The 12698-nt window shown below is 31.9% G+C and overlaps 1 protein-coding gene across 1 annotated transcript in view; it reads right to left on the bottom strand.

Moving 5' to 3' along the window:
* LOC106471958 (voltage-dependent T-type calcium channel subunit alpha-1G-like) overlaps nucleotides 1–12698 on the bottom strand; it is a 66638-nt gene that overhangs the window by 50972 nt on the left and 2968 nt on the right. Inside the window, exons 2-4 of the mRNA XM_022400566.1 lie at nucleotides 8947–9044; nucleotides 4731–4905; nucleotides 308–590 (exon numbers count right to left, since the gene is read on the bottom strand). Of these exons, the coding sequence (XP_022256274.1) occupies nucleotides 308–590; nucleotides 4731–4905; nucleotides 8947–9044 (556 nt within the window). The remainder of the gene's footprint in view (nucleotides 1–307; nucleotides 591–4730; nucleotides 4906–8946; nucleotides 9045–12698) is intronic.

The following is a 12698-nucleotide window of genomic DNA, read 5'->3' as shown; positions in this document are numbered from 1 at the left end:
CGTTAATAAATTAGTTTTTTTTTATATTTGTAAGTGTATGAAAAAGTCATTTTAATTATTTTATTAAAGTTGCTGGGTGGAAAGATTAGGGAAATAATTGGTTACAATCATGAGTTATATGGTCATTTTTATCATATGACAGATCCAACATTAAATCTATATAAGTAACATCATGAAATCCACTAATAAACAGACTGTTAATAATAAAGTAAAATTTAAAATAAACAAAAAAATAATACATCAAACCTAAGTTAATAAGAAGTATAAGCATATGTTTACAAAATTACATGAATTGATAAATACCTACCAAAAATATAGCTACCCAAGCTAATCCTATATTATCAAAAGATATGGCTCCCTGAAAAGGATTCTTATCACCCGCATGGCAAACTTTGTAGTACTGGTTCCAGTCCACACAAAAAGAATCAGGTAGTGTGTTATTGGTGTGAGGCAAAGCCAAGCCATAGCATATGACTTCATGATGTTGATAGTGAGGAAGCTTTTCACATTTATGCATTCCATTATCTTTTTCCATGCTACAGAGGTAGTCTTTCTGTGATGCTTGTTTTTGGTAATAAGAAGACACTGGGCTAAAAAATATTAAATGCAACAATTGAATTTCAAGCATATGTTTTGAAACAAAAAACTAAACCTGCATGAAATTTGCTACAAAGTTAAATGTGTTTTTCATACAATATACTTTTCATAACACCTCAATAAAAGTTTATTCATATCTATTTTATTTTACGATACATCTAGAAACAATTTTAACATGGTATAATATTACTAAATTTATTGTATCCATTGTACAGAAAATAAAATTACTGGTGCAGCTTCAAATTTTGAAAATTTTATAATCAATGTGATTAAACCACTTCTTTAACAAACTTTCTGAGTTTGTCATTGGCAGTACGATATACCACAGGAAAACAAACTACACAGTCCAGTTTATAGGTAAATTGAATTAGTAAAGCCATGAATAATGAATATTCTAAGTTTATAACTATTTACAATTGAGAAAACAGGAGACTTTGCAAGATGGTCACATATTGTTGGCTGTAATGTTCTTCGTCCTTTGATAATATGTTCGATGAATTTTAAGGTTTAATAATATAGATACACTACTCCTTGACTCATGTGACAAGGATGGTCCCTTAAATCACTCATTGTTACTGTTCGAGTTAACAAAACTTATTTTTTATTTCAACACATTTTTAACCAAGACAATTATTATAAGTATTCTTTTAATACAAATGAGAAAATGACATATTAGAATTACCAGTAAGCAACTACATTCCCATGCAATGTTAACAACATTCAAATAAGGCGCCATCATAGAAAACACTTCCACTAGATGGAAGCACTATTGCATGCTAACACCAATGAGACAATATACTGGAACATTCACTGGCGCTTCATCATGCTTTGATTCCCTTTTTTCTTTTTCGATTTTGTTAAAAATAGCAAACATAATTAAAATTAAAATGTATTTAGAAATTTGCTTTTTTTATTGATAAAAGCATACGCATGCTAAAAGAATTAGGGAAGTAAAATTCTTACTTAACAGTTTTCACTTTTTCAACATAATATTCAGATATATACCTGTAAAACAAAGTAAGTTATCAAAAGATATAACGTAAATTTCATTAAATATTTTATATCTTTATTGAGAACATCTAAACGAAATATTTATAAAGAAAAATACAACTGACGTTTAATAATATAGTAATAATTAATTCCATAATTTACTTTTGTTAATTTTTTTCTTATGCACTAAAATTAACACTAAAAACCAATTTAAAGCTTTGAAAGATTTCACTTTCAGGACTTGTTAACAAAAGTATCAATAATGCAGCTGAACATTATAGTTGAAGAGGTGATTTACTGGAAATTATGATTTCAATGTTGTGCGGAATAAGGGCAATATTCTGATGTTTCTGAATCTGATTTCATTTTGAAGAATTATAATGGTTGTATCGTCACAACTTATTTCGCACATAAAACAATTGTGAGAATGGATTAGTTAGCACTTGCTTAGAATCCCAAACCCATAGAACACAACAGTCACACTGCATGGCTCTTCTGAGAATCATCTTGGAAAAGGAATAAAGAAATAGTCCCCAAAGCTTCATTCAGTGTACACAGCAATGTTGTAGAGCTATATTGTCTGCTGGGGATATTATTCCTTGTTATTAAGGCTTAACCCTGATGAAGCCGCAATGGCGAAACAGTGACTGAAATAAAAATTTATTTGCTTAAAATTATTATTTGTTGAATAAAGGTCGTTTTTTTCTAACTTCACCGCCAGAATGTTTTAATTCCTCCAGTATTTACCAATAGTTCTGAAAAACAACAAAATATTTCCATCAGTTAAACGTTTTATATTTTTAGATACTTTCCTGACCCCCCCCTCGGTGGCACGGCGGTATGTCTGCGGACTTACAACGCTAGAATCCGGGTTTCGATACCCGTGGCGGGCAGAGAACAGATAGCCCATTGTGTATCTTTGTGCTTAATTACAAAGAAACAATACTTTTCTGGTCATTTAAGAACATGTGCCAACTCTATAATTCTGAGGAGGAAGGGAAGGTACAACTTTTTTCCTCTTTTTTGTACCTTTTTTTATTATTATTTTTATCTTGTCAGAAGCATAAAAGCTAAATAAGTTCAAGTACATGTATATCGATAACTAACTTTCTAAACATCTCAATGAAAATATAGTTAAATACGTTGTTTGAAACATGATTAACAAGAAGGCATCGTCTGGGCAGTTTTTACTATCGAATAGCTGTCTTGAATATCATGTTATGATGAATGTTTGGGAAGACTTACGCGTCCCTTCGTTAAGGGAAACGCAATATTTCTAAACCTAGTTATAACATATTTCAGATGAGCTGTTCAATAGGAAAACTTTACAGTTTAATAGTTTTCATCAATTGTTTGGAATAATGGACGAATCAATACATATTGTAAAGAATAATAAAAAATATTAGATGACCCGCTCAACTGCCTTTCTAATTTACTTACACTCTACTGGGTGTTTAGAAAAAAAAGAAAAAATTATTTGTTTGGAATTTTCGCGAAAAGCTACACAAAGATTATCAGCTCATAGCCGGCTCTAATTGTAAACTAACAGACCAGAAGGAAGAAAGCTGGTTAACAACACTCACTGCCACCTGTGAGGCCACTCAGTAAAACAAAAAAGGAGCTCTAATATGAAAGTATTAATGTACTACATAACAGTCTTTATAAAAACTATAATATTTACAAGTTAACTTTATCAGTTGCAGAAAAAAAGTTCCAAGTCAAATAAAAAATGTAACTTTTTAACCTGAATAACTAGTATAGGCAAGATGTGTAATAATTTAGAACTAATATAATAAAAAAATATATATTTATATTGCACATGTTCCCATTAACGATAAACTTCAGAAGGCGCTCACTCATCTCTACACAGAGAATAAGTACTTCTAAGCCTATTTCACTATAGTTTTACTTTTTATCAAAACAATGTAAGAAACCTACGATTATAAGCAATTACATGGTAGATGAAACAATGAATGTGTAAAGTTTATATTAATTTATAATACACACATAACTTATCATTTTAAAGAAGAATTGCTAAGATATGACAATTTCGTCCTATCCTATAATACGTTTGTTCATATTATTATGATAATTATTTATTTAAGATTGAATGATGTTACTAATAAACAATTCTACAAATGATGAAAAATAATATTAGACCAAAAAGTATCTTTTAAGTTTAATGTAACAAAACAACTGAGTAAAGGTTTTACGATTCCCTTATTTGTTTTGTTTGTTTTTTTTAATTATGCACAAAGCTACTCAAGGGTTATCTGTGCTCTGCCCACCACGGGTGTCGAAACCCGGTTTCTAGCGTTGTAAGTCCGCAGACATACCGCTGTGCTACTGGGGGGCACGATTCCCTTATTTGAAATTTCAGATCCTTTCTGTTTCATGCACCGCGTTCAAACAGAAATGAATATATATTTTTGAATGTAGTTTTAATGCTGATTTCAGAAATATAAATTAAAGTTTGAAGAAATGAAAATAAATATCTTTTATATATTTTTTTACGAAACAAAGGAAGCTCTTTTAGCATTACATATATACCTATGTATTTAAAAGAAATCAATGACTATGTAACAAATTCAATGTGAAAATTCAGAAATATTATTAAATATTTGCTTGAAGAGATCATCATTTTCGTGCCCTAGACGCTAAGCGAACTTGTTACGTCGTTTGTTACATCTCTTAACCACATTCCAAGTACTTTCAATTTGCTGCAGATTTAAGAAATATAAATTAAAATTTGGAGAATTGATTTTTAAAATGGGGAGAAATGGAAAAATATTTTCATTTTTAAAGAATTTTGTTATTGAAATTAAATTTTTATTTGAATAAACATGCAATTATTTACTAATTAGTCTAACTTGATCTAACCTCACATAAATTGACCTAACCTAGCAAAATGAAAAATATATAAAAACATTTCTTTTCATTTCTCCATATTTTAAATAATATTTCTGAAATCAGCATTAAAAACTACATTAAAAAATATGTATTCTTTTCTATTGCACACAGTGCATGAAACAGAAAAGATCCAAAATTCATTCCAAGTGAATTATTATAATAATAATTTATATACTGGTAATTACGTTAATGTACTTAGATATAAATTATAGTTTTGAATGACTAATTATTACCCTGGGCGTTTGACCCCTGGGGGAAGCTCTTCCATGAAACATCGCTGTCTGAGAAGACCTGCCCATAGCTGAACTCCTATAATGCCAAATATGAAGAAAACAAAGAAACACAAAAGGAGAACGTTGCCTAACATAGGAAGAGTATCCAGCAATAGCATTACCAGGATTCGCATACCTGCAAGGAATTAAATAAATAAACCAGCATGAGGAAACTATGTAATCCTCATATTATTGGTGTTCTTTAAAAACAAATCACAATAATTTATGATATAGGATAATCAATGAATGAATCTCTATTGAAAAGTTTTCAGAAACTTAAGCCACGATTACAATCAATATTTCTCATAATCAATGAATAAATATTTAAAGAATGAAGTAATAAAAAAGTTTTCAGAAAATTACTACACAGTTACAATCATTATTTCATATAATCAATCGATAAATCACCCACGAAGGGAATAACAAAAATAAAGTTTTCAGAAAACTACGATACAGTTACAATCACTATTTCAAATACGTTAGGAAGGTATACAATATACAAAATAGTTCGATATAGAGTCACACTGTGTAGGAAACACTGAACAATTTTGTTTGTTTAAGCACAAAGCAGCACAGTAGGCAATTTGCGTTGTGTCAATTTAGGGATCAAACCCCGAAATATAGTGTTCTCAACATTCAAGTTCACCGCTGAGACACAGGTTAGTGAAGAATGAACAACAGTCTAAATAATTCCTTAGAATTATATCCTTTATGATGAGTCAATAGATTCATAGAATTATATCCTTTGTGATGAGTCAATAGATTCATATAATTATATCCTTTGTGATGAGTCAATCAATCCATAGAATTATGTCCTTTATGATGAGTCAATCAATCAATATAATTATATCCTTTATGATGAGTTAATAGATCATATAATTATATCCTTTATGATGAGTTAATAGAGTCATAGAATTATATCCTTTGTGATGAGTCAATAAATTCATATAATTATATCCTTTGTGATGAGTCAATAAATTCATATAATTATATCCTTCATGATGAGTCAATTAATCGATAGAATTATATCCTTCATGATGAGTCAATTAATCGATAGAATTATATCCTTCATGATGAGTCAATTAATCCATAGAATTATATCCTTTATGATGAGTCAATAAATTCATATAATTATATCCTTTGTGATGAGTCAATAAATTCATATAATTATATCCTTTGTGATGAGTCAATAAATTCATATAATTATATCCTTTGTGATGAGTCAATAAATTTTACACCCTTCTTTTAAACTTCAAAACGTTTTTGAGTAACATTTTATAAATGTGGCATTATTACCTTATCTCTTGGGGGAGGGGTGGGGTGTTTCTTGTGTGGACAGCGTAACTCGAAAAAGTTTCATTAGATTTTGATCAAATTTAATACAGAGGTTTAGTGATTCTCTTGGATCAACTGATTAATTGGCCCGGCATGGCCAGGTAGTTAGGGCGCTTTACTCGCTATCTGAGGGTCGCGGGTTCGAATTCCCGTCCCACCAAACATGCTCACCCTTTCAGCCGTGGAGGCGTTATAACGTGACGGCCAATTCCACTATTCGTTGGTAAAAGAGTAGCCCAAGAGTTGGAGGTGGGTGGTGATGAAAGCTGTCTTTCCTCTAGTCTTTCACTGCTAAATTAGGGACAGCTAGCGCAGATAGCCCTCGTGTAGCTTTACGCGAAATTCAAAACAAACAAACTTATGGTGAACGTAGATCAAATGTCCATTACATTTCTTGTTATGGTTACAAACTGGGATTTTGAAAAAACAAAAAACGGTAAAAACTCGAAAACAACATCAGATAAGAGATTTAATTTTGAAACGTAGACCTAAATTCTCGAGAGTGAGTAAATCTTAAATTGGTTACTGCAAAAGTAAAAACAAAAAAACATATTTCGTGGCAGAGTTACTCTCTCTGAATGCCTATTTAGTTTGAGTTTGAGACAATTTTTATCCAATAGAGATATGAACTCTAGCTGGCCTGAGAAATAATTACTTAAGTAAGTTTGTTTGTTTGTAATTAACCATAAAGCTACACAATGGGCTATCGAAACCAGGATTCTAGCGTTGTAAGTCCGCAGACATATCGCTGTGCTACTGGGGGTGGGGGCAAGTAAGTAAGAAAGGAAACATAAAGACCAATCAAAGTTTCCCATTTCTGTCAGTTGAATAGAACTACATTTTTAGTAGTTTTGTCGTATATTAGCTTTTCTAAGTATATTCAAATGCTACATATTTTACTCTTCTCAAGCAGGTATTTGTTATCTAAATATTTTTTTTAATATTGCTAAGTTTTAACTAATATAGGAAAATACTAAATGTGGTTGCGATTGGATGCAAAACATATTTGTTGCTTCCAGTTCTGTAAGGAGGATACCTTTGTGACTGTTACGTGAGACAAAGATACTTCTGCGTTCCAGTGTCTGTTTTCTGATTGTTCAACTACAAGAGAGCACGTGCTATGTAATTTCAGTTTTAGCTCTTTTTCAAGACCTTCTCTGTTTTGTTTGTTTTGTGGGGCCTCAGTGGCTCAACGATAAGCATGTGGACTCATAACGCTAGAAATCGAGTTTCGATACCCGTGGAGGGCATAGCACAGTTATTCCTTTGTGTAGCTTTAGGCTTAACTACAAACAGTTTCTTTGTAGAGTCAAGCTTTGCTGATAACGCTTTAGGCTTAACTACAAACAGTTTCTTTGTAGGGTCAAGCCTTGCTGATAAAGCTTTAGGCTTAACTACAAACAGTTTCTTTGTAGGGTCAAGCCTTGCTGATAAAGCTTTAGACTTAGCTACAAACAGTTTCTTTGTAGGGTCAAGCCTTGCTGATAAAGCCTTAACTACAAACAGTTTCTTTGTAGAGTCAAGCTTTGCTGATAACGCTTTAGGCTTAACTACAAACAGTTTCTTTATAGGGTCAAGCCTTGCTGATAAAGCTTTAGGCTTAACTACAAACAGTTTCTTTGTAGGGTCAAGCCTTGCTGATAACGCTTTAGGCTTAACTACAAACAGTTTCTTTGTAGGGTCAAGCCTTGCTGATAAAGTTTTGTCCGTGTATAAATATTTTATTCGTCACTTTTGCTGATCGGATAAGTTAACGTCCCTTAATGTTTAAAGTATATTACAATGCAGTACCACTTCCAATTGGGCGATGGGCCATGCTTCGATTTTCTTCGATAAATCAAGTGTTTATTTTATATCAGACTTCAACACCGTGTCCTGTCTCTTTCAATCCACTTGCAAAAAGTTTCTACATTTTTCCTTTCATCTACTTACTCCTCGCACCTCTTTTTTTACGGGAACCAGATAACTGTTTGTAAGTATATCCCTGCATGATCACAAGTATTGTCACGGCCAAATAATGAAGATAGTTACTGAATTTTATAAACTTCTAAAGAAAAGTTAACGAATATACAGACAACAAATCACAGTTTAGTAGTCATTGTTAATTAGATTAGAGGATGATAATTAACTTAAAGGGAGATGTATAGTTATGTAATTAGAAGTCGCAGAAAAGTTCTGAATAAATTGCTTTCTATATCAATAGCTCATTGCCAAATGAATCTCTTTCAACGTCGTATTAGGAAATATCTGATGTTTAGCTGTCTTCGTAGATAATCGAAAACTAAGATTCCCACAAGTTTCCTGTTCAATCGATACAAAATCCTTAATCTGCATTAGCGATAACTGTTTTCTGTACTAAGCTGTAAAAAAACTGAAAATCAAACAGCGATCTGGTGACAACATAACGTTCTATTCATTTAACAGTATTAGTTACATATTTAATACATATTATATATATTAAATCTGTTATTAAGAGAATTATTTCGTATTGTTAGCTTAGTGTACGGATTTAAGAATAACTTAAATCTCCCAAGCAGACCAAACCTCGTTAGATATTGTTAGGATTATGACCGAAAATGTCGCTAACAGCGAGTGTACACAACTAAAGAACCAATGTACTCTAATCATTATAAATAAGAACGGGATAATATATTACTTATTTTAATTTGTGTATTAATTTTTAGATTTTATCTATGAATGTACCTTATTTTGATCAGAAGATAATAATAAAACTTACGACAACTTTCAACATTCGTACTGGTAAATTAGGAGGAAAACATTATGATATCACCATCAACAAGAAAGTTTGTTATAGTTTAAGTAAATATGATGTGAAATATACTTGGTATTCTGTTAATGGCGCGAAGTGGACGAAGAACACGGATAGTCCTAATGGCTGAGAGGTTGATACTTCCAACATCCAGACAGTACTCGAGAGTTCTAGCAAATATAATAAGAAATAACCACTATAGAAATTAAAACATACATTTTATCAAAACATTCACATGGGAGGTGTTTTGTATAACCTTTGACATTTGCACGGTTCCAATAATATAATAACAAATAAAGAATATAGAAATTAAAACGTACATCAAAATATTCATGTTGGAGTGCTCTGTATGATTAGAAATGAACTTAGTAACTTACTTATCAGACTGTGATGTCGGTAAACAGCGAATATTGTAAGCTTCTAAGATATAATTATAAATTTATTGAGGTACAAAGCCTTATAGAATTCCATATTGAGATTCTAAAGTAAAATACCAAGTAACTGTATGGCTGGCAAATTTAGACCAAGTGGTAGATGTTGGAGAGTAGTGTGTGTGTGTGTGTGTGTGTGTGTGTACCATACTCGAGTGTTATTAATTTACCAAGATTTACATTATAATATAATCTCTTCGTTTTGACACATCGAAAGCAGGAGTGGTGTTTAAAGGAAACACTTAATGCAGATTTGTAGAGATTAAAATGACGTATGCGATCCAAAGATGGCCCAGAGCATACATATTATTTTCATTTAGGAGGAAATTAATTATAAAGTTTAGTTCTGAGTTCAATATATACGCACAAACACCTTTAATTGTATTCATAAGTAAACCTACTCATAACAAAGAGTTATAAAAATATACAGTTTTACTACAAAAGATAACACAGGCCTGCGATGGTTTTATTGTCTTGAAATGTTTACATGCTCTACAGTAATTACTATACGCTGAATACGAAAATGATATCATTTTTTTTTTTCCATCGCGTACAGATTTTTCACAAAACGTCATACGTTCTTTTACATAGTGAATCATTTTCATTGAAATCGGGTCATATTTTATTATGCTTAAAATGTTGACAACCACTGGCTATAGATTTCTCTAGACCAATCGCGACGTGAGAGTCTTATCGATCGTTCTAGAACCTAAACATAATAATATAAAATGTTTTTGCGGTAAACGAAATAATAATTTGACCTAAGTTTGAGTTTTTTTCTTCCCGATTTGTAAAAAAAAATCCTTACATGATAGAAAAAAATGAATATTATTTTCGAAATCTGCGTACCTGAATTATGGAAAAACCGTTATTAAAACCGAAACAAATTTTATGAAGTTTAAATTCGCAGGCCTGTGTTATTAGAGTTTTTCACTAAGTTTCAAACTCGAAGATATGTTGTGGTTGAAATACCAACAACTAAAACATGTCCGTGACAGGACAATTCGGTAGGTTTAACAAGCAAAAAGTTTGTTAATATGTGTTAGAAATGCATTTATATTAGGAGTAATCTATCGAATATATTGTTGCTATGCATTTATATTAGGAGTAATCTATCGAATATATTGTTGCTATGCATTTATATTAGGAGTAGTCTATCGAATATAGTGTTGCTATGCATTTATATTAGAAGTAATCTATCGAATATATTGTTGCTATGCATCTATATTAGAAGTAATCTATCGAATATATTGTTGCTATGCATCTATATTACGAGTAATCTGTCGAATATATTGTTGCTATGCATCTATATTAGGAGTAATCTGTCGAATATATTGTTGCTAGGCGTTTATATTAGGAGTATATTGCAACATGTAACATGCTATTTTTCATTTTTGGAACACATAACGACAAGGGAACATATAAGACCTTATACAGTTTAGTTCATTAAGATTTATTTATTTTCATATCATTTTAATCAAATTTGGCACACAGACTCAAAGCATAAAGAGATTAATTCTTGGTGAACGTAGCTCAAAGGTCAAGGTCATATTGTAGGGCAAATCCGTAACTCGAAAGGTTTCATCTCATTTTTGTCACATTTAGTACAAGGGTTGAGTGCCCCTTCCCCAAAACCAAAATATTAGCTTTTGGTGAACGTAGCTCAAAGGTCAAGGTCACACTAAAGGTTAACCACTTTCATTGTTTGGGTAACAAATAAGGATTTTGAAAAATGGTTAGGACTCGATAATAAATGGATATAATTTAGTTTGTTTTGAATTTCGCGCAAAGCTACACGAGGGCTATCTGTGCTAGCCGTCCCTAATTTAGTAGTGTAAGACTAGAGAGAAGATAGCTAGTCATCACCACCCATCGTTAACTCGTGGGCTACTCTTTTACCAACGAATAGTGGGATTGATCGTCACATTATAACGCCGCACTGCTGAAAAGGCGAGCACGATCGGTGACGGGGATTCGAGTCATCGAGCCTCAAGTTGCGAGTCTAGCGCACTAACCACCAGGCCGTGTCAGGCCTACAGCAAAAGAAAATATGCTAATTCTTTCTAATGCGAAAGAGACAGACAAAGTATAATTTATCAAACCTTATAACTCTCTAATTTGATCGTGGAGATTCATCAAATTCTTTACAAAAGTATCATATAATTATTTTTTTTTATTAAAAAGGTGTTCAGTTTCCTCCAATATTTTTCCAACAAATTAATCCACTCTTATATTTCATGAGTACATCACAAAGCAATTATAAAACTTTACAGAAATATGACTGCGAAACAGAACACAAACATGCTATTTTAAGGCCTACATTTAGATTTAATAGTATATGTAATCTTTAGGCCGAATTGACACGTATGTGCATGGACTACTTGTAAACAAGGGAAGGTTTTATACAAACAATAAGTTTTAAATTACATGAAATGGATATTTATAGGAAACTTTTTGTTCGGTAATATTTAAAAATTAGTGCGCATCTGTTTTTTCGTAATTCTGTAGAAACACAAAGAACAAAAAAGAACAAATAGAACATCAAAAGAACTTCGTTACTTCTTTTGTGATTTTCTCCATATCTTTTTTTCGTTCGAACACCTGCTAAACACGAACTGTGATGATCAAGAATACTATAAACTATAACGTACTGTAATTAAATTCTTACAAACTGCTACCGCTTCAGTAGGTTTGTTAATTCAACGATATTAAGAAAACTATACGGCTTATTAATTATCTTTTAAACTTTTGTGTGACATCATGACGTGCAATAACATACTCGCCGGTGTATACATTTGGAGACTTAACGTATGCATATAAATAGCAAATACAAGTATAAAGACACATTTATAAAGGGGAAAGTAATGAGAATTTAATTCGTGCGTCCTTTTATTTCAAAACAGCTACACAATGGGCTATCTGTGCTTTGTTTGCATAAGAAACTAGAGTCGAGATAAAACTGTTTTTTTTTCTTTTATTCATGCAAGTATCCGATTAGTTTTTTAAATTTTAGCAATAAAACAATTAAAGTCAGGGCTGAAATTCTACCGGTACTGAGAATCGGAACATATTTTTTAAGGCGGTACTTTTTTTTTTGTTTTAAGTTATGTACAAAGCTACACAATGGGCTATCTATGTTCTGCCTATCACGGGTATCGAAACCCAGTTTCTAGCATTGTAAGTCCGCAGACACACCGCTGTGCCACTGAGGGGCTAAGGAGGTACTAGTACCGGGACATACTTGAGCTATTTGAGCTACTTAGTCATTTTTTATGTTTACGCTTAGTTTTTTTTTTGAAACATCCACTTCACCCAGCTGAAAATTTTACCCCTGACTAACGTTATTCATCAGAACCTAAGCTTAGGGTTTACGTTTGACAGCGATAGCCCCCC

Source organism: Limulus polyphemus, unplaced genomic scaffold (genome assembly GCF_000517525.1).
Source record: "Limulus polyphemus unplaced genomic scaffold, Limulus_polyphemus-2.1.2 Scaffold4990, whole genome shotgun sequence".
Lineage (NCBI taxonomy): Eukaryota > Metazoa > Arthropoda > Merostomata > Xiphosura > Limulidae > Limulus > Limulus polyphemus.
The sequence above is the reverse complement of the archived record's forward strand: the minus strand, read 5'-3'. Positions and strand labels throughout refer to the sequence as shown.